This window comes from Lepisosteus platostomus, chromosome 5, assembly GCF_059453375.1.
Source record: "Lepisosteus platostomus isolate fLepPlt1 chromosome 5, fLepPlt1.hap1, whole genome shotgun sequence".
NCBI classification, from domain to species: domain Eukaryota; kingdom Metazoa; phylum Chordata; class Actinopteri; order Semionotiformes; family Lepisosteidae; genus Lepisosteus; species Lepisosteus platostomus.
The window spans coordinates 2,493,940-2,516,197 of record NC_142615.1 but is presented as its reverse complement, the minus strand read 5'-3'; the positions used below and the strand labels follow the sequence as shown (position 1 = coordinate 2,516,197).

Genomic DNA, 22,258 nt, shown 5'->3' with positions numbered 1-22,258 from the left:
TTCAGTCCAATTCAAGGTGCTTTATTAGCGTGACCGAGGGGTACAATCAGCGTTGCCAACGCCAATAAAAATAATGAAATTCACAAAGAGACCATTCACTTCCGCAGCACAAGGAAGACACGCCCACTGGTCACAGTACGGGGCTCCTGATTGGTTCACAGACCTGTAACACAGACGCTCCTGATTGGAAACCACGGACACTTCTGATTGGTTCCGAGAGAAGCACACACTCACTCCTGATTGGTTCACAGATGGACGCTCCTGATTGATTCACAGGGAAACCCACAGACCCTCCTGATTGGTAAGAACAGACACTTCTGATTGGCTCTGAGAGCACAGACACTTCTGATTGGTTCATAGGTAGGCGACTATGGACCCTTGTGATTGGCTCACAGGGAAAGCAGTGAGGCGGAGATACGCGTGTGAGATTATGTTGCATTTTTTTTTTCCAACAAGACCGGTCTCTCCAGCGCCACCGAGGTTCAGAAATATCTAGCGATCGACTCATCGATCATCGTCTATAATAAACATTAAGAATGTTATTTTTTAACGATTTGGGCTGTTTCACACCCATAAGGTGTTCCTCATTTAAGGAAACCGAGGGCGATCTTACAAACCCCATGAACGAAACAAAAGGTTACAAAAGTTATGGATAATATAGTCTCTGTTTCAAGAAATTTCCTAAGAGCGAATTACCCTCGTAAAATGAGCAATTCCTATCGTTCCCCGTAAGAGGGAAAAAGTAACTTGATTTGGAATAATTCTGTTACCACTAAAGTACACAGGAGACTCTTCTTTACACCGAGGAGGTTCTACTGTACACAGAGGGGGGTGGGGGTGGGGAACAAGCTGCCCAGCCCTGTGGTTGAAGCCAATACCCTGGCTTCTCTCCAGACACAGCTGGGTGAGCTCCTCCAGTCAGGACAGGAGGCTCTTCTGTACACAGAGGGGGGTGGGGGTGGGGAACAAGCCGCCCGGCCGTGTTGCTGACTTGTTCAGAGTGAAACCAGCAACACAAGCGCATCGCCTCTGAGGTGAGAAACAGCCACAGGAAGAGAGTGACACCCTGCTGTCACTCTGCAGAGTGAGTCAGAGATCAACCTGCTACAGGCAGTACAGGCTTTTAATAAACAGGTTGTAACGCAGTGGAAAAATACAGCACTTGGTCCCTTTCTAATACTTTTCTAATACTTTTCTAATACTTTTCTCAGGACAAGAAAGATGACAACACATCATAGACACTAAAAGAAAACGCCCGTCCATATTTATGCAAAAATACCCTCATGAGGTAAAACAATCACAATATCACAGAGCTCTACTGAGGTAGTTCACATACATGCTATTTCATACAGTAATTCCTTATAAGTGCTGCAGGGCGTCCCAGCCCAATAGGTCTGGGGTGTCCCCCACCCACATCAGTAGTTGAAACTGTACATCTTTTCCCAAGTAAGGAAGAATTCCATTGTACCAGTACCGGTTACATATGGCAATAAAGTTCAAGTTCAAGTTCAAGCAGACTGTGACAGCTTATATCTGCTTTAAACACAACCCGTGCCCCTCTACTCCTGTAACCTCCTGTAGCTATTATGAGCAAACCACCCTCCCCACACCCCCCCCAACCCGTCCCGTTTGTCCTCAAAAGAAAAGGGAAGCTTAATGGACCCCCTCCAAAAAGGGGGGCACATGTTCGCCACCTCCCCTGTTTGAACGCCGAACGTCTGTTTTCTAAAGCCTCCTTCCTAGCCATCGTTCCCGAGCCGTTCCACGTCGCTGGGAGGCCGAACCGGCTTCGGAAATCAAGGCGGAGAAGTGGGAGGCTCGATGGGAACCCCCCCAAAAAAAAGCACACCGGCTCCCCTCGATCACGGCCCACCACCGTCCCAGCCTGCTGTGCCCACCTCGCCCTGCCTCAACTAACACACGCACGCCGCCTCCGTCCTCCTCTGTCCCTCCATCTCCACCAGGACAGCACCCCGACTCCCAGAGCCAGGACGACACACAGCAGGGCTTGGAGACCTCCAGGCCAGCGGGCACCAGGACTGGAGCCTGCAGAGAGAACAGGACACAACAGGACTGGAGCTCCTATTGGAACAGGACTGGTCTACTGGACTGGGACTGGAGCTCCTATTGAAACAGACTGGTCTACTGGACTGGGACTGGAGCTCCTATTGAAACAGACTGGTCTACTGGACTGGGACTGGAGCTCCTATTGTAACAGACTGTTCTACTGCACTGGGACTGGAGTTCCTATTGTAACAGACTGTTTTACTGCACTGGGACTGGAGCTCCTATTGAAACAGACTGTTCTACTGGACTGGGACTGGAGCTCCTATTGTAACAGACTGTTCTACTGGACTGGGACTGGAGCTCCTATTGGAACAGAACTGTTCTACTGGACTGGGACTGGAGCTCCTATTGTAACAGACTGTTCTACTGGACTGGGACTGGAGCTCCTATTGTAACAGGACTGTTCTACTGGACTGGGACTGGAGCTCCTATTGTAACAGACTGGTCTACTGCACTGGGACTGGAGCTCCTATTGTAACAGACTGTTCTACTGGACTGGGACTGGAGCTCCTATTGGAACAGGACTGTTCTACTGGACTGGGACTGGAGCTCCTATTGTAACAGACTGTTCTACTGGACTGGGACTGGAGCTCCTATTGGAACAGAACTGTTCTACTGGACTGGGACTGGAGCTCCTATTGTAACAGACTGTTCTACTGGACTGGGACTGGAGCTCCTATTGGAACAGGACTGTTCTACTGGACTGGGACTGGAGCTCCTATTGTAACAGCACTGTTCTACTGGACTGGGGCTGGAGCTCCTATTGTAACAGACTGGTCTACTGCACTGGGGCTGGAGCTCGTATTGTAACAGACTGTTCTACTGGACTGGGACTGGAGCTCTTATTGTAACAGACTGGTCTACTGCACTGGGACTGGAGCTCCTATTGTAACAGACTGGTCTACTGGACTGGGACTGGAGCTCCTATTGTAACAGACTGTTCTACTGGACTGGTACTGGAGCTCCTATTGTAACAGACTGTTCTACTGGACTGGGACTGGAGCTCCTACTGTAACAGACTGGTCTACTGGACTGGGACTGGAGCTCCTATTGTAACAGACTGGTCTACTGCACTGGGACTGGAGCTCCTATTGTAACAGACTGTTCTACTGAACTGGGACTGGAGCTCCTATTGTAACAGACTGTTCTACTGCACTGGGACTGGAGCTCCTATTGTAACAAACTGTTCTACTGGACTGGGACTGGAGCTCCTATTAATCAGTTACAAATTCCTCTCTCCCTTATCCACTCACCCTCCACAGTGACGATCACAGTGCTGATGTTGTTTCCCTGAAGGTCCCTCACTGTGTAGCTCCCCTGATCAGACGCCCTCAGCTCCTGCAGCCTCAGCTCCTGATTGTCCACTGACACTCTGTCTCTGTACTGGGGGACACAGCTGGCTGTGCTGTTCTGGACAGAACACACTGAGGTCCAGTTTCCACCTCCTGCAGGGTCAAACAGCACCTCCACCGGCTCTCCAGTGAACAGGGGGACAGACAGAGAGGCTCCAGCCTGCAGGGTGACATTGTCTCTGCGAGCTGGAAGACAATCAGGACAGAGAGCGATACAAGAACCCCCCTCTGTCAGGAGTGGAGACCCCTCTAGTCCCCCTGCTGTAGACCTGCTCACCCTCCACAGTGACGATCGCAGTGCTGATGGTGTTTCCCTGAAGGTCCCTCACTGTGTAGCTCCCCTGATCAGCTGGTGTGAGGGAGCGCAGTGTCAGAGAGCCGTCCTGCACCCACACTCTCTGCCAAATGGGGATCCCACGGCCGCCCAAGTGCGCCTTCTTGAATTTGGGGTCGTCGTCCTCCGGGTACACAACCGTACCGTTCAACAGGAGCACCACTGGCCCGCCAACGCCGAGGGGGACCGAGAGATCTTCTCCGGCCCGCCTGGTGTGACCTTCCGTCCGAGCTGAGAGAGGGGCACACAGGCAGAGGAGGAGGTCAGTGCTCAGCTGGATCGGATCTGTCCTGGGGGGAGGGGGGAGGGTCAAAGGTCACTGACGCAGGTCCTGGTTATCAGAGCGGGGGACGGGACAGGACACCCCAGGACCCGGACTGGCAGCATTCCCAGATCCCTCCCACCTCCCAGAGATCACTCCTTTTAACACCAGCTGCTCCCTCGTGCTCCTGCGGGACAGGGCGCGGGATTACAGAGCTGCCCCTGTGTCCAGCGTTCGTCCAGCCCGCTTCAGACCAGCTCTGGGCCCGCAGGGGCAGGTTTCTGGGCACGCAGGGGCAGTTACCTGTGTGGTAGGTGTCTGGGCACGCAGGGGCAGTTACCTGGGCACGCAGGGGCAGTTACCTGTGTAGCAGGTGTCTGGGCACGCAGGGGCAGTTACCTGGGCGCGCAGGGGCAGATACCTGTGTCGTAGGTATCTGGGCACGCAGGGGCAGTTACCTGTGTGGTAGGTGTCTGGGCAAGCAGGGGCAGTTACCTGTGTGGTAGGTGTCTGGGCACGCAGGGGCAGTTACCTGGGCACGCAGGGGCAGTTACCTGTGTGGTAGGTGTCTGGGCACGCAGGGGCAGTTACCTGTGTGGTAGGTGTCTGGGCACGCAGGGGCAGTTAAATGGGCACGCTGGGGCAGTTACCCGTGTGGTAGGTGTCTGGGCACGCAGGGGCAGTTACCTGGGCACGCAGGGGCAGTTACCCGTGTGGTAGGTGTCTGGGCACGCAGGGGCAGTTACCTGGGCACGCAGGGGCAGTTACCTGTGTGGTAGGTGTCTGGGCACGCAGGGGCAGTTACCTGGGCACGCAGGGGCAGTTACCTGTGTGGTAGGTGTCTGGGCACGCAGGGGCAGTTATCTGTGTGGTAGGTGTCTGGGCACGCAGGGGCAGTTACCTGGGCACGCAGGGGCAGTTACCTGTGTGGTAGGTGTCTGGGCACGCAGGGGCAGTTACCTGGGCACGCAGGGGCAGTTACCTGTGTGGCAGGTGTCTGGGCACGCAGGGGCAGTTACCTGTGTGGTAGGTGTCTGGGCACACAGGGGCAGTTACCTGGGCACGCAGGGGCAGTTACCTGTGACGCGGAGATGAACACTCCCCAGAAACTTCATCAGGCCATCTGTCCCTCTGTGGAAGCACTCGTACAGCCCGCTGTCGGAGAAGGAGGCCTGGAGGAGGCTCAGGGAGAAGTCCCCCTGTCTGATCTTCTCCCGGGACACCTGGGCTCTGGGCTCGAACCCCGGGCCGGGAAAGGCTCGTCCGCTGTGGAAATCCAGCACAGGCCTCGTGGGGGTTTTCCACTGGACGTGTAACTGGTCCTCGGGGATCCCAGCAGCTGGTGTCCCATCACAGGGCAGAGTGACCGAGTCCCCGACTGTCAGGAACACTGGGACTGGAGCTGCTGAGGCTGAGAGAGACAGCAGCACAGTTACACAACTGCACACACCCTCAGACACACAACTACACAACTACATACTGTACACACCCTCCGACACACAGCTACACAACTACACAACTGCACACACCCTCCGACACACAGCAGCACAGTTACACAACTGCACACACCCTCCGACACACAGCTACACAACTACATACTGTACACCCTCAGACACACAGCTACACAACTACACAACTGCACACACCCTCAGACACACAGCTACACAGCTACATACTGTACACCCTCAGACACACAGCTACACACACCCTCAGACACACAGCTACACAGCTACACAACTGCACACACCCTCAGACACACAGCTACACAACTATATACTGTACACCCTCAGACACACAGCTACACAACTACACAACTGCACACACCCTCCGACACAGAGCTACACAACTACACACACCTTCAGAGACACACAGCAGCACACAACCAGACGCCGTCAAAAGACACACAACGGAGAGAGAGAGAGAGAGACTGAGACACACTGGGAACACAACTCCACCGCGCTCTTACATACGGAAAACACCGGGCAGAACTACACAACAGCCCCACTGTGAATCAAGACGACTCGACTCACCCGGGCGATGTGGGACCACCAGCACGATCAGGACCACCAGCGCGGCGCGCATCCTGCACAACGGCACAAAAACATGCGCTGCTGGGCAGGGGAGAGAGTCTCTCTCCTGACCAAACAAACCAAAGCAAAAACAGAAAAACATCCCGCACAAGACCTCAGCCGCTCCTCGCTGTGTTTCCAATTTCCAAAGACAACGGCGTGTTTCGGTCGCGACTGGAGATCTCCGTGACTGGACGCCGGGTATTGATCCGAGGACCTCTTCACGAGTGGCCTCGTGACTGACGTCTGCCATGCGGAGTTTCCCAGAAACTTTTTAGATTTTTTTTTTTAGAAAATCCCACGCCTCACAACAGCGGCCCTGACCTTTCTTGCCGCTTTCGCTTCCCACGGCGGAAGACTTCTGGGATCGCGTGTTTGTGTGTTCGTGCGTTTTTCCTCTCCGTTTATAATGACGGGGGGGCTCTGCTGCACCAAGGGGGGTGTAGACTTTCTAAAGGCCCTGTATACTGTATATAGGCACCTACAGTATTACTGCTGAACCACTGAACTGTGGAACACCTGCTAACACGTGCTCCCACAGCACGGCTGGGCAGCCTGTTCCCCACCCCCACCCCCCTCTGTGTACAGCAGCGCCTCCTGTCCTGACTGGAGGAGCTCACCCAGCTGTGTCTGGAGAGAAGCCAGGGTATCGGCTTACACCCCAACTCTTTTCGAGAGACACCCCAGGATTGTTAATGAGCACAGAGAGTCAGGACCTCGGTTTTACGTCTCGGCGCCTGTTTACAGTATAGTGTCCCCGTCACTATACTGGGGCATTAGGACCCACATGGACCGCAGGGTGAGCGCCCCCTGCTGGCCCCACTAACACCTCTTCCAGCAGCAGCCTTAGTTTTTCCCAGGAGGTCTCCCATCCAGGTACTGACCAGGCTCACACCTGCTGAGCTTCAGTGGGGCTGCCAGTTGTGAGTTGCAGGGTGAGATGGCTGCTGGCCACATCCAGCAGGATAGGTAAGAGACTTATAGAGCTCTCTTACCTGAATACCCACCCGCTGAGAACTTTGTATATTGCAAGTCTCCCCCCCGCGTTACGGCGTCCGTACTACTCCTGCCACAGTACCACCGATACTAACACTACTACTAATAATTATAATTATTAATAATTAATAAAACTCACGTTCAGTTCAACGGCGTTTCTGAGTCGGCGTCGCTCGACAAATGTGAAGCGACAAATGAAAGTGAATGATATTATCTCACTGGGGAGTCCCCAACTCGGGGGGAGCCCCCTTTCACTCTGGGGGGGAGTGGGGTGCTTTCTTGTTTTAGTTTTGTTAGATCACGAGTTTCTGTCGCGGGGTGGGGGTCATCAATTTCCCACTCGTCCGACACTCTCGTGGGAGGCGCGACGGTTTCCACGCACTACACCCAGACATCCAGAAGACGCGTGGGGGGAGGTGTCGCTGAGGGGTCCCCCGCGTCCTGCAGTTGCTGGGGTAGCGAGGTTGTTTCACGGCTGACCCCTGAACCCCACGAACGCGCGCCGATCTGTGTTGCGGATTTCGGATTTTTGTCGGGTTTCAAAATATTGTTATATCTGCTTCTATCAAATGGGACAGCTTGGGAATGGGACCCAAGTCTAGACACGATATCCATTTACATGTCAAAATATCATGTTTTGATTAAAAGGTTACAGTACACGTACTGTACGCCATTGGTATTTTATTTTTTTACTATACAGGTCTGAAGTTTTATGTCAGGTAAAAAAAACAAAGCACTGAATAGGATTACAGGTACATAAAAGGAAAACTGAAAAAAGATAGCATTTTATTTTTAAAGGGATGTACAAGTACAGGCAATGACGCTAGTCAAGGTACAGTCATACATGGGAGGGGAAATTCAGATCTCCCGTAAAAATAACGTTTTGTACTCACCGTACACCCCCAAACAAAACGAAACTTGAGGATCGCAGCTTACAAACTTGAAGATAAATGCAAATACGTCCCTGTGAGCTGGAAAGTTCGGTAAGTTATTTGTGGTAAAAAAAAAAAAACTTTTGGAGGTTTTCGGATTTGGGCATTTCGGATGAAGGATTTTCAACCCGTATTGACATATCCACGGACTGCAGCATCTGTGCAGTACTGCCACTCGGCAGGATCACACTCTGCAATATCCTGACAGGGGGCGGAGTTACCGAGTCAGTACGTCTTCGCCATAACGTTCGCCGACCTTCAGAAGCAGGACGCGTTTAGAGGTTACAAACCAGAAGGAAGCCCTTCAACCATTTCATTACATCGCTGAGCCGAGGCGAATCCCTCCCAGCTGTGTCTGTGTGAGAGAAGCCGGGGTATCGGCTTCAACCACGGGGCTGGGCAGCTTGTTCCCCACCCCCACCCCCCTCTGTGTGCAGAAGAGCCCCCCTGTCCTGACTGGAGGAGCTCACCCAGCTGTGTCTGGAGAGGAGCCAGGGTATCGGCTTCAACCACAGGGCTGGGCAGCCTGTTCCCCACCCCCACCCCCCTCTGTGTACAGAAGAGCCTCCTGTCCTGACTGGAGGAGCTCACCCAGCTGTGTCCTGAGAGAAGCCAGGGTATCGGCTTCAACCACAGGGCTGGGCAGCTTGTTCCCCACCCCCACCACCCTCTGTGTAAAGGCGTGTTTTAGTAGAATCTGCACCACATCTAAGGGAGCTGTTCACACACGAAGGCCTGAAAGTCCCCCCCGTCTGTGAACTGAATGATCCTGAAACCGAGCACGAATTTCCCACCAAAAAACCCCAAACAAAATCGCTCCCGTCCGTCAGACTCTTCGTGACGGTTTCACACTGCGAGCCGGGGCTCCTGTCCCAGCGGAACGCGAAATCCACGCACGACTGTCCTCCGCCCCTGAAGCAGAGGAAGAGCAAGAGCTCTTGTCTTTTTCGTCTGTTCCCTCCCCCGATTTGCTCGCCGTCCCGACGCGACGCGACCACCGCGATCGGTCGGGGTCGCGGACACGCGTGTCGGGTCCTCTCCCCGTCTCCACGGCAGCGAGGAGACTACATAAAACCGCTGTCGATTTCTTCTTTTGTGTTGTTGTTGCTGTTGCTGTTGCTGTTGCTGTTGTTGGTTCCACGGTGCCTCGGCTGTTTCGTGGGTAGGGGGGGGGGCGACACACACACAACACGCCGCGCGTCTTTCCCACGACGCCCGTGATTCTGCCTCTCTTTTTAGCCCGCTCGTCGTCTCAAAAACACAGCAGTCGGCTTTTCCAAAACCACCCTCTTTCTCGCGAACTCGACGCCGGGGGCGACCGCCTCTTGCGCCCCTCGCCGACAAAACGACGACGCCACGCACCCCCGCCCCCGACCCGAGGTGGCTGGTGGGGGGAGGGGGGTGGGTGGGGGTGGAAAAGGGCACGCGCGGGGGCCCACGCTCGTCAGTGTCCGAGCCGCTGCGCGAGATGACGGGAGGGAGGCGCCGCGCGGCAGCGTCTCTGCTGCTCCTCTTGATCCGTGAGTACCAGCGAGGGCGAGGAGGAGGAGGAGGAGGAGGAGGAAGGTGATGGGGGGGGGCGCCCGAGGTCTTCCGAACCTCTGTCCCGACAGTCAGGCTCACCTCGCCCGTCCCCGAGTCTCTGGTCCTGCTGCAGCTGAAGTTCTGCGGCTCGTCAGCTGATCGATCGATTGATTGGGCCGCCGGGTCGCCGAGACAGAGTGTGGGGTGCCCCCGCCACGGCACTGGGGTCCGGACTTGGGGTGCGGTCTGTGTGGAGTCTGCATGGTCTCTCTGTGTTCTCTGTGTTTCCTCTGGGGGCTCCGGTGTCCTCCCACAGGCCAGAGACAGGCTGGGGGGTTAATGGGCTTCTGAGGTGTGTGTGTGTGTGTGTGTGTGTGTGCGTGTGTGTGTGTCCTGTGATGGACTGGTGTCCTGTCCAGGGTGTGTGAGTGTGTGTGTGTGTCCTGTGATGGACTGGCGTCCTGTCCAGGGTGTGTGAGTGTGTGTGTGTGTCCTGTGATGGACTGGTGTCCTGTCCAGGGTGTGAGAGTGTGTGTGTGTCCTGTGATGGACTGGTGTCCTGTCCAGGGTGTGTGAGTGTGTGTGTGTGTCCTGTGATGGACTGGCGTCCTGTCCAGGGTGTGTGAGTGTGTGTGTGTGTCCTGTGATGGACTGGTGTCCTGTCCAGGGTGTGAGAGTGTGTGTGTGTCCTGTGATGGACTGGTGTCCTGTCCAGGGTGTGTGAGTGTGTGTGTGTCCTGTGATGGACTGCTGTCCTGTCCAGGGTGTGTGAGTGTGTGTGTCCTGTGATGGACTGGTGTCCTGTCCAGGGTGTGTGAGTGTGTGTGTGTCCTGTGATGGACTGGTGTCCTGTCCAGGGTGTGTGTGTGTGTGTGTGTGTGTGTGTGTGTGTGTGTGTGTGTGTGTGTGTGTGTGCGTGTGCGTGTGCGTGTGTCCTATGATGGACTGGTGTCTTGTCCAGGGTGTGGGAGTCTGTGTGTGTGTCCTGTGATGGACTGGTGTCCTGTCCAGGGTGTGTGAGTGTGTGTGTGTCCTGTGATGGACTGGTGTCCTGTCCAGGGTGTGTGTGTGTGTGTCCTGTGATGGACTGGTGTCCTGTCCAGGGTGTGTGTGTGTGTGTGTGTGTGTGTGTGTGTGTGTGTGTTCTGTGATGGACTGGTGTCCTGTCCAGGGTGTGTGTGTGTGTCCTGTGATGGACTGGTGTCCTGTCCAGGGTGTGTGTGTGTGTCTGTGTGTGTGTGTGTGTGTGTGTGTGTTCTGTGATGGACTGGTGTCCTGTCCAGGGTGTGTGTGTGTGTGTGTGTGTTCTGTGATGGACTGGTGTCCTATATACATGTACAGCTGTGTGTGTGTGAGCGAGAGAGAGAGATTGTGTGTGTGAACTCTGAAAGCTACACTATTGGTCTGACATTCGTTGCTGTGACAGCGACCACATCCTGCCAGGAGCAGATCGGTTTCACTAACAGGAAGGGCCCCAGCCATCACAGAAGCAGAGGTGCATAAAATTAACCCCTGACACGCTACTCGTAAGGCAGGGGACGTTTAATGGTCTACCGAAGGGCAGGACGCCCAGCGTCGCGGTCAGATCACCCGTGTTCACTCACTGATCACCCGTGTTCACTCACTGATCACCCGTGTTCACTCACTCACAGATCACCTGTGTTCACTCACAGATCACCCGTGTTCACTCACTCACTGATCACCCGTGCTCACTCACAGATCACCTGTGTTCACTCACTGATCACCCGTGTTCACTCACTCACTGATCACCCATGTTCACTCACTCACTGATCACCCGTGTTCACTCACTCACTGATCACCTGTGTTCACTCACTCACTGATCACCCGTGTTCACTCACTCACAGATCACCTGTGTTCACTCACTGATCACCCGTGTTCACTCACTCACAGATCACCTGTGTTCACTCACAGATCACCCGTGTTCACTCACTCACTGATCACCCGTGTTCACTCACTCACTGATCACCCGTGTTCACTCACTCACTGATCACCCATGTTCACTCACTCACTGATCACCCGTGTTCACTCACTCACTGATCACCCGTGTTCACTCACTCACAGTTCACCTGTGTTCACTCACTGATCACCCGTGTTCACTCACTCACAGATCACCTGTGTTCACTCACAGATCACCCGTGTTCACTCACTCACTGATCACCCGTGCTCACTCACAGATCACCTGTGTTCACTCACTGATCACCCGTGTTCACTCACTCACTGATCACCCATGTTCACTCACTCACTGATCACCCGTGTTCACTCACTCACTGATCACCCATGTTCACTCACTCACTGATCACCCGTGTTCACTCACTCACAGATCACCTGTGTTCACTCACTGATCACCCGTGTTCACTCACTCACAGATCACCTGTGTTCACTCACTGATCACCCGTGTTCACTCACTCACAGATCACCTGTGTTCACTCACAGATCACCCGTGTTCACTCACTCACTGATCACCCGTGCTCACTCACAGATCACCTGTGTTCACTCACTGATCACCCGTGTTCACTCACTCACTGATCACCCGTGTTCACTCACTCACTGATCACCCGTGTTCACTCACTCACAGATCACCTGTGTTCACTCACTGATCACCCGTGTTCACTCACTCACAGATCACCTGTGTTCACTCACTGATCACCCGTGTTCACTCACTCACAGATCACCCGTGTTCACTCACTCACTGATCACCCGTGTTCACTCACTGATCACCTGTGTTCACTCACTGATCACCCGTGTTCACTCACTCACTGATCACCTGTGTTCACTCACTGATCACCCGTGTTCACTCACAGATCACCCGTGTTCACTCACTGTCCCCGCGGCTGCAGGCGCTGCTGTCCAGGAGAGGGTCTCCGGCGGGCCAGAGGTGAGAGCGGCGATCTGCGGGGAGACCGTCACCCTGCCCTGCGTCGTCGGGCAGCAGTACGAGGTCATGTGGTTCGTCCAGCGCTCGGACGGGGCGCTGGCTCTGAGCGTCCTGGGCAACGCCAACACAGCGAGCGGCCAGACGGACCCCTTCACCTACGTGAGGAGACCGGACTCTCGCTTCAGCCTGGTGCTGAACTCCTCCACTAACTCCTCCAGTCTGAGGATTGAGGGGGTCACAGAGACAGACCAGGGGCTGTACTACTGCGCCACCAGAGAGAGGGGAGATGTACAGATAGGAAAAGGCACCAGGCTGGAGCTCGTCGCAGGTGAGAACTGGTCCTGATAAGAGAGTGTCTTCTCATGTCAATCTTGTGATCTTCGATATGTGCTTATTAATAATAGCTCCTCACACTTCTAGAGCTCTTTTCTGGACCCTCCACTCAGAGCTCTTCCCAGGTCAGGGGGATCCCCTCCAGCCCCACCAGTGTGTACCCCCACCTGGATGATGCTCCAGTCCTCTCACACACAGCAGCTCTCAGTGGGGAGGAGAGCAGAGGGATGAAATCAGTTCAGAGAGGGGGGTTATCAGGAGGCCATGATGGGTCAAGACCAGGGGGGTATTTGACCAGGACACTGGGGTAACACCCCTACTCTTCTTGAGAGACACCCCAGGATTTTTAATGACCACAGAGAGTCAGGACCTCGGTTTGACGTCTCATCCGAAGGACGGCGCCTGTTTACAGTCCAGTGTCCCCCGTCACTATACTGGGGCATCAGGACCCACACAGACCGCAGGGTGAGAGCGCCCCCTGCTGGCCCCACTCACACCTCCCCCAGCAGCAGCCTCAGCTCTCCTCCCAGGAGTCTCCCCTCCAGGTACTGGCCAGGCTCCCCCTGCTGGGCTCAGTGGTGAGCTGCAGGCTGATATGGCTCCTGACATAATTAGATTATTTATTAGATTAATGTGTCATTATTTTTGTGCATGTTACTGTTTGTGATATCTATTTTCTATCTGTCGTACAGTATGTCTTGATATGTTTTTTTTTTATCTAGACTACACCAAACCATACCAAACCATATCAAATTGAACTATAGCACAGCACACCAAACCATATCAAACGAAAATATACAAAACGAAACGAAAATATACCAAACCAGACTATACCAGATTAAACTAAATGAAACCAAACTACACCAAACTAAATCAAACTATACCAAGCCATAACAATTTAAACCATACCACACCAAACCATAACAGACCAAGCTTTACCAAACTATATCAAACTAAACTATACCAAACTAAACCACACTAACCCAGACGTATCCAAACTAAACCGAACTAAACCACACCAAACAACACTAAATCAAACTTAACTAAACCAAACTATACTAAAGCAAACTATACTAAACCAAACCACACTAAACCAAACTATACTAAACCAAACCAAACTAAACCTAACCAAACCAAACTAAACAACACTAAACCAAATTAAACCAGACTAAACCAAACCACACTAAACCAAACTAAACAACACTAAACCAAATTAACAAGTTATAGGTTTATTCCATGCTGAAAAAAAGAAGAAAGAGAACACAACGTTTCGGCCGTGGAGGTTGGGAGGGAGGAGGAGTGAGAGGCGGGAGCAGGGGACAGAAAGAGAGGCCAATCAAGAGGTGTGAAGTCAGAATGGGTGCAGAGAGGTGTGAAATGAAACTTCCAATGAATGGAGAAAATTTAAAAGAACAGTACCAAACCAAACTAAACCAAACCACACTAAACCAAACTAAACCTAACCAAACAACACTAAACCAAACCAAACCACACTAAACCAAACTAAACTAAACAACACTAAACCAAATTAAACCACACTAAACCAAACTATACTAAACCAAACCAGACTAAACCAAACCAAACTAAACCAAACTAAACAACACTAAACCAAACTAAACCAAATTAAACCACACTAAACAAAATTATACTAAACCAAACCACGCTAAAGCAAACTAAACCTAACCAAACCAAACTAAACCAAATTAAACCACACTAAACAAAATTATACTAAACCAAACCACACCAAACCAAACTAAACCTAACCAAACCAAACTAAACCAAATTAAACCAAACTCAACAACACTAAACCAAACTAAACCTAACCAAACCAAACTAAACCAAACTAAACAACACTAAACCAAACTAAACCTAACCAAACCAAACTAAACCAAATTAAACCAAACTAAACCAAACTAAACCAAACTATACTAAACCAAACCAAACTAAACCTAACCAAACCAAACTAAACCAAATTAAACCACACTAAACCAAACCAAACTAAACCTAACCAAACCACACTAAACCAAATTAAACCACACTAAACCAAACTAAACAACACTAAACCAAACTAAGCCTAACCAAACCAAACTAAACCAAATTAAACCAAACTAAACCAAACTATACTAAACCAAACCAAACTAAACCTAACCAAACCAAACTAAACCAAATTAAACCACACTAAACCTAACCAAACCAAACTAAACCAAACCAAACCACACTAAACCAAACTAAACCTAACCAAACCACACTAAACCAAATTAAACCACACTAAACCAAACTAAACAACACTAAACCAAACTAAACCTAACCAAACCAAACTAAACCAAATTAAACCAAACTAAACCACACTAAACCAAACTAAACCAAACTAAACCTAACCAAACCACACTAAACCAAATTAAACCACACTAAACCTAACCAAACCAAACTAACCAAACCAAACCACATTAAACCTAACCAAACCACACTAAACCAAACCAATCTCTCTCCCGCATCGGGACGCTCGTGGGGTGGTCGTGGGGCGCCCGAGGTGGGCGTCAGGGCACTCTGGGGGATACTGACCGTCTCCCTGTCCCCTGGTCAGGAGGAGAGGAGCCCAACTGCACCAGTCAGAGCCCCCCACCCTGCGGTGACCCGGGGGTCCCGCCTGGGGGCGCCCTTGCGCTGTCCGCGCTGCTGACCGCCATCCTGACCGCCATCCTGACCGCCGCCTTCCTCCGCTGCTGCCCGGCCTGCCGAAAAGGCAAGGGGTTTGGCTTCTCTGTGTCCCTGCTGGAGGATATGTCTTCTTTCTTTCTGTGATTACAACTGTGGTGGGCGGGGCGACACGGGGGTCAGCCGCACCACGCTGGTGCCCTGGGTTCGATTCCCAGACCCTGGGGGAGGGTGCTGTCTGTGTGGAGTCTGCATGTTCTCCCCATGTTAGTGGAGGTTTCTTCCAAGTGCTCTGGTTTCGGCTTCTGGGAAATTTGGCCCTGGTGTGAGTGTGTGTGTCTTGTGATGGACTGGTGTCCTGTCCAGGGGGTGTGAGTGTGTGTGTGTCCTGTGAGGGACTGGTGTCCTGTCCAGGGTGTGTGAGTGTGTGTGTGTGTGTGTGTGTGTGTGTGTGTGTGTCCTGTGATGGACTGGTGTCCTGTCCAGGGTGTGTGAGTGTGTGTGTGTGTGTCCTGTGATGGACTGGTGTCCTGTCCAGGGTGTGTGAGAGTGTGTGTGTGTCCTGTGATGGACTGGTGTCCTGTCCAGGGTGAACCCTGCCTTGTGCCTGTTGCTTGCTGGGATGGACTCCAGCTCCCCTGTGACCCTGGACTGGAAGAAGCAAACAAGGATCTCTTCTGGAATGACTATAGATCTGTAGTCTATATAGCGCCTTACCTCTCCAAGTAGCTGAGACTCGTCTCTGGAGGACGAGGTGGCTCGTCTGCGTGCGATTCATGCCCCGCCTCTCTCTTTCTGCACAGCAGGCCCGCCCGAACCCGAACCCGGAGCCGGGGACCCGCGCAAGGCAGGAAACAAGGTGAGGAGCCCCACCCTGTCTGCGCCTCGCCTCGAACCCGCGCACAGATCCGCCCATCTGTACATTCACTCGTCCATCACCAGCGCATTCACTCATTCACCCATCTGTACATTCACTCGTCCATCACCAGCCCATTCAATCATTCACCCATCTGTACATTCACTCATCCATCACCAGCGCATTCACTCATTCACCCATCTGTACATTCACTCGTCCATCACCAGCGCATTCACTCATTCACCCATCTGTACATTCACTCGTCCATCACCAGCGTATTCACTCATTCACCCATCTGTACATTCACTCGTCCATCACCAGCGCATTCACTCATTCACCCATCTGTACATTCACTCATTCACCCATCTGTACATTCACTCGTCCATCACCAGCGCATTCACTCATTCACCCATCTGTACATTCACTCGTCCATCACCAGCCTATTCACTCATTCACCCATCTGTACATTCACTCGTCCATCACCAGCGCATTCACTCATTCACCCATCTGTACATTCACTCGTCCATCACCAGCGCATTCACTCATTCACCCATCTGTACATTCACTCGTCCATCACCAGCGCATTCACTCATTCACCCATCTGTACATTCACTCGTCCATCACCAGCCTATTCACTCATTCACCCATCTGTACATTCACTCGTCCATCACCAGCCTATTCACTCATTCACCCATCTGTACATTCACTTGTCCATCACCAGCGCATTCACTCATTCACCCATCTGTACATTCACTCGTCCATCACCAGCGCATTCACTCATCCACCCATCTGTACATTCACTCGTCCATCACCAGCGCATTCACTCATTCACCCATCTGTACATTCACTCTCCATCACCAGCGCATTCACTCATTCACCCATCTGTACATTCACTCGTCCATCACCAGCACATTCACTCATTCACCCATCTGTACATCCATTCATTCACCAACTGCCCATCTGTACATTCACTCATCCCTTCACCCACCTGTACCCTCACTCATCCCCCCACGCACAGTGGGTGAAGGGATGAGTGTAGAGATGGTGGATGAGTGAGTGTACAGGTGGGTGAAGGGATGAATGTAGAGATGGGGGTGAGTGAGTGTACAGGTGGGTGAAGGGATGAGTGTAGAGATGGGGGATGAGTGAGTGTACAGGTGGGTGAAGGGATGAGTGTAGAGATGGGGGGTGAGTGAGTGTACAGGTGGGTGAAGGGATGAGTGTAGAGATGGGGGTGAGTGAGTGTACAGGTGGGTGAAGGGATGAGTGTAGAGATGGTGGATGAGTGAGTGTACAGGTGGGTGAAGGGATGAGTGTAGAGATGGTGGATGAGTGAGTGTACAGGTGGGTGAAGGGATGAGTGTAGAGATGGTGGATGAGTGAGTGTACAGGTGGGTGAAGGGATGAGTGTAGAGATGGGGGTGAGTGAGTGTACAGGTGGGTGAAGGGATAAGTGTAGAGATGGGGGTGAGTGAGTGTACAGGTGGGTGAAGGGATGAGTGTAGAGATGGTGGATGAGTGAGTGTACAGGTGGGTGAAGGGATGAGTGTAGAGATGGGGGTGAGTGAGTGTACAGGTGGGTGAAGGGATGAGTGTAGAGATGGGGGTGAGTGAGTGTACAGGTGGGTGAAGGGATAAGTGTAGAGATGGGGGTGAGTGAGTGTACAGGTGGGTGAAGGGATGAGTGTAGAGATGGTGGATGAGTGAGTGTACAGGTGGGTGAAGGGATGAGTGTAGAGATGGGGGTGAGTGAGTGTACAGGTGGGTGAAGGGATGAGTGTGGAGATGGTGGATGAGTGAGTGTACAGGTGGGTGAAGGGATGAGTGTAGAGATGGGGGTGAGTGAGTGTACAGGTGGGTGAAGGGATGAGTGTAGAGATGGTGGATGAGTGAGTGTACAGGTGGGTGAAGGGATGAGTGTAGAGATGGGGGTGAGTGAGTGTACAGGTGGGTGAAGGGATGAGTGTGGAGATGGTGGATGAGTGAGTGTACAGGTGGGTGAAGGGATGAGTGTAGAGATGGTGGATGAGTGAGTGTACAGGTGGGTGAAGGGATGAGTGTGGAGATGGTGGATGAGTGAGTGTACAGGTGGGTGAAGGGATGAGTGTAGAGATGGGGATGAGTGAGTGTAATGGTGGGTGAAGGGATGAGTGTAGAGATGGTGGATGAGTGAGTGTACAGGTGGGTGAAGGGATGAGTGTAGAGATGGGGGATGAGTGAGTGTACAGGTGGGTGAAGGGATGAGTGTGGAGATGGTGGATGAGTGAGTGTACAGGTGGGTGAAGGGATGAGTGTAGAGATGGGGGTGAGTGAGTGTACAGGTGGGTGAAGGGATGAGTGTAGAGATGGGGGTGAGTGAGTGTACAGGTGGGTGAAGGGATGAGTGTAGAGATGGTGGATGAGTGAGTGTACAGGTGGGTGAAGGGATGAGTGTAGAGATGGGGGTGAGTGAGTGTACAGGTGGGTGAAAGGATGAGTGTAGAGATGGTGGATGAGTGAGTGTACAGGTGGGTGAAGGGATGAGTGTAGAGATGGGGGATGAGTGAGTGTACAGGTGGGTGAAGGGATGAGTGTAGAGATGGTGGATGAGTGAGTGTACAGGTGGGTGAAGGGATGAGTGTGGAGATGGTGGATGAGTGAGTGTACAGGTGGGTGAAGGGATGAGTGTAGAGATGGGGGTGAGTGAGTGTACAGGTGGGTGAAGGGATGAGTGTAGAGATGGGGGTGAGTGAGTGTACAGGTGGGTGAAGGGATGAGTGTAGAGATGGGGGTGAGTGAGTGTACAGGTGGGTGAAGGGATGAGTGTAGAGATGGTGGATGAGTGAGTGTACAGGTGGGTGAAGGGATGAGTGTAGAGATGGTGGATGAGTGAGTGTACAGGTGGGTGAAGGGATGAGTGTAGAGATGGTGGATGAGTGAGTGTACAGGTGGGTGAAGGGATGAGTGTAGAGATGGGGGGTGAGTGAGTGTACAGGTGGGTGAAGGGATGAGTGTAGAGATGGGGGTGAGTGAGTGTACAGGTGGGTGAAGGGATGAGTGTAGAGATGGGGGTGAGTGAGTGTACAGGTGGGTGAAGGGATGAGTGTAGAGATGGGGGGTGAGTGAGTGTACAGGTGGGTGAAGGGATGAGTGTGGAGATGGTGGATGAGTGAGTGTACAGGTGGGTGAAGGGATGAGTGTAGAGATGGTGGGGTGAGTGAGTGTACAGGTGGGTGAAGGGATGAGTGTAGAGATGGGGGTGAGTGAGTGTACAGGTGGGTGAAGGGGTGAGTGTAGGGATGGTGGATGAGTGAGTGTACAGGTGGGTGAAGGGATGAGTGTAGAGATGGGGGTGAGTGAGTGTACAGGTGGGTGAAGGGATGAGTGTAGAGATGGGGGGTGAGTGAGTGTACAGGTGGGTGAAGGGATGAGTGTAGAGATGGGGGGGTGAGTGAGTGTACAGGTGGGTGAAGGGATGAGTGTAGAGATGGGGGTGAGTGAGTGTACAGGTGGGTGAAGGGATGAGTGTAGAGATGGGGGGTGAGTGAGTGTACAGGTGGGTGAAGGGATGAGTGTAGAGATGGGGTGGTGAGTGAGTGTACAGGTGGGTGAAGGGATGAGTGTAGAGATGGGGTGGTGAGTGAGTGTACAGGTGGGTGAAGGGATGAGTGTAGAGATGGTGGATGAGTGAGTGTACAGGTGGGTGAAGGGATGAGTGTAGAGATGGGGGTGAGTGAGTGTACAGGTGGGTGAAGGGATGAGTGTAGAGATGGGGGTGAGTGAGTGTACAGGTGGGTGAAGGGATGAGTGTAGAGATGGGGGGTGAGTGAGTGTACAGGTGGGTGAAGGGATGAGTGTAGAGATGGGGGTGAGTGAGTGTACAGGTGGGTGAAGGGATGAGTGTAGAGATGGGGGTGAGTGAATGTACAGGTGGGTGAAGGGATGAGTGTAGAGATGGGGGTGAGTGAGTGTACAGGTGGGTGAAGGGATGAGTGTAGAGATGGTGGATGAGTGAGTGTACAGGTGGGTGAAGGGATGAGTGTAGAGATGGGGGTGAGTGAGTGTACAGGTGGGTGAAGGGATGAGTGTAGGGATGGTGGATGAGTGAGTGTACAGGTGGGTGAAGGGATGAGTGTAGGCGCAGGACGCGAGCCCCTGGCCCCGGGTCTGACTGGCTGCTCCGTGCTTCTGGCAGGGCGGCTGCGCGGAGCTGGAGTCTGTCGCGGTGGTGGCGCGGCGCCCGCCGAGCGCCGAAGACGTCTCCGCCTACGAGCAGATCTGGCCGGGCCTCGGGGAGGTGACCGAGACCCGACGAGACCGGGAACGTGACACCGGCCCCGGTCCTCGTCCGCTGCCCTGCTCTTGTTCCTGATCTCCCCCCCCGGCTCTGATCCAGAGTGTGGGGTTTCCTCCTGTTCCCGAATCTTTATTCCTGTTCCCCATCGCCTGATTAGCGTTGTTCTTCCTGTTCCCGATCCCATTTTAGTTCCTGATCTGGATTTTGATGCTCCTTATTGTTCCTGTTCCCGAGTCTTGTTCCTGTTCCTGATCCCATTCTGTTCTTCCCCCTGAACCCGGGCCTTTTCTGGTTCCTACACTCATCCTTGTTCCTACTGCTGTTCTTGTTCTTATTGCTGTTCTTGGTCTTATTGCTGTTCTTGTTCCTACCCCTAATTCTTGTTCTCGACTATTAATATTCTTGTTCTTATTGCTGGTCTTGTTCCTGTTATTATACTAGTTCGTATTTCTGTTCTTGTTCGTATTTCTGTTCTTGGTCTTATCGCTGTTCTTGTTCCTACTCCTAATTCTTGTTCTTGAATATTAATAGTCTTGTTCCTGTTCCTGATCCCATTCTGTTCTTTCTCCTGAACCCAGGCCTTTTCTGGTTACACTAATCCTTGTTCCTATTGCTGTTCTTGTTCTTATTGCTGTTCTTGTTCCTACTCCTAATTCTTGTTCTTGAATATTAATATTCTTGTTCCTATCACTTTTCTTGTTCTTATCTCTGTTCTTGTTCCCTGAAGGTTCCTACCCCTAATTCTCGTTCCGATTCCTATATGGGCAAGAAACTCGCACGAGGCTACAAGGATATTTATTCTGCTGGAGATATTTATTCGCTCGGCTTTCCAAACCCGACTCGCACAAGCTCTGAAGCAGAACTTCGGGACCCACAGTCCGGTCCGGGTTCTTACTGAGAGCATGTCCGACTAATGTTGGGGATCATTATGTTGCTTAAGTGGGATCATGTCATGTAAAATGTACTGAGGTTGTTTTCTGTAAATCGTTTCTGTTTTCAAACAAGTTTAAAATAAAGAGGAAGTGCTGCAGGCATACTGGTTTACAACAAACTGGACTCAGTCCAAAGCAGGGCTGTCCAGTCCTGGTCCTGGAGGGGTCAGTGTGTGTGTGTGTCTGCAGAGTCTCCAGGGGTCTTTAAAGCAGGGCTGTCCAGTCCTGGTCCTGGAGGGGTCAGTGTGTGTGTGTGTCTGCAGAGTCTCCAGGGGTCTTTAAAGCAGAACTGTCCAGTCCTGGTCCTAGAGGGGTCAGTGTGTGTGTCTGCAGAGTCTCCAGGGGTCTTTAAAGCAGGGCTGTCCAGTCCTGGTCCTGGAGGGGTCAGTGTGTGTGTGTGTCTGCAGAGTCTCCAGGGGTCTTTAAAGCAGGGCTGTCCAGTCCTGGTCCTGGAGGGGTCAGTGTGTGTGTGTCTGCAGAGTCTCCAGGGGTCTTTGAATCGTCCATGCTCGTTATTGCTGGTCATTAGCACACAGGCCTGCAGGTCTGAGCAGGAGGAAATGAAGCAGTTGAGATGCGAGGCTGGTTTCAGAAATCTGACACCGCGAGAGGGAAGCGGAGTGTTTCTGTTCCGCTAGAACAGGCTGGGATTGGAGCTGCTCTGTCTCACTTCTGTATCAGAGTGTGTGTGTCAGTCTGAGTGTGTGTGAGAGTGTGTAAGTGTGTGGGAGTGTGTTTGAGTGTATCAGTGAATGTAACTCACAGTGTGTCTGT

General features: G+C 52.4%; 2 protein-coding genes and 1 long non-coding RNA gene across 13 annotated transcripts; 1 reads left to right on the top strand and 2 right to left on the bottom strand.

Annotated features, from left to right (window-relative positions):
* Positions 1-9,799, bottom strand: LOC148662446 (uncharacterized). 5 transcript variants are annotated; one of them, XM_088632085.1, is made up of 6 exons: positions 9,636-9,799; positions 6,046-6,098; positions 5,094-5,426; positions 3,697-3,984; positions 3,321-3,605; positions 1-2,046 (listed from the first exon to the last, which is right to left on the bottom strand). In XM_088632085.1, exons 1-6 carry the CDS (start codon positions 9,797-9,799, stop codon positions 1,910-1,912), a joined length of 1,260 nt encoding a protein of 419 aa, XP_088488211.1. In that variant the 3' UTR covers positions 1-1,909. The 5 variants fall into 5 exon arrangements, with proteins under 5 accessions (XP_088488211.1, XP_088488212.1, XP_088488213.1 ...); XM_088632086.1 differs by lacking the exon at positions 9,636-9,799 and adding an exon at positions 7,974-9,272; XM_088632087.1 differs by lacking the exon at positions 9,636-9,799 and adding an exon at positions 7,220-7,967.
* On the bottom strand, positions 4,077-5,081 carry LOC148662447 (uncharacterized). 3 transcript variants are annotated; one of them, XR_015936817.1, is made up of 3 exons: positions 4,762-5,081; positions 4,474-4,621; positions 4,077-4,355 (listed from the first exon to the last, which is right to left on the bottom strand). It is a non-coding gene; the product is annotated as an uncharacterized LOC148662447 (long non-coding RNA). The 3 variants fall into 3 exon arrangements; XR_015936818.1 differs by having other exon boundaries at positions 4,511-4,621; XR_015936819.1 differs by lacking the exon at positions 4,077-4,355 and having other exon boundaries at positions 4,406-4,488; positions 4,548-4,621.
* LOC148662445 (uncharacterized) lies at positions 9,329-21,586 on the top strand. 5 transcript variants are annotated; one of them, XM_088632115.1, is made up of 5 exons: positions 9,329-9,532; positions 12,395-12,760; positions 15,350-15,508; positions 16,227-16,279; positions 20,451-21,586. In XM_088632115.1, the coding sequence occupies exons 1-5, from the start codon at positions 9,481-9,483 to the stop codon at positions 20,625-20,627; spliced, it is 807 nt and encodes a 268-aa protein (XP_088488241.1). In that variant the 5' UTR covers positions 9,329-9,480; the 3' UTR covers positions 20,628-21,586. The 5 variants fall into 5 exon arrangements, with proteins under 5 accessions (XP_088488241.1, XP_088488240.1, XP_088488239.1 ...); XM_088632114.1 differs by having other exon boundaries at positions 12,359-12,760; XM_088632113.1 differs by having other exon boundaries at positions 12,359-12,760; positions 16,224-16,279.
* The last annotated feature ends 672 nt before the right edge of the window (positions 21,587-22,258 follow it).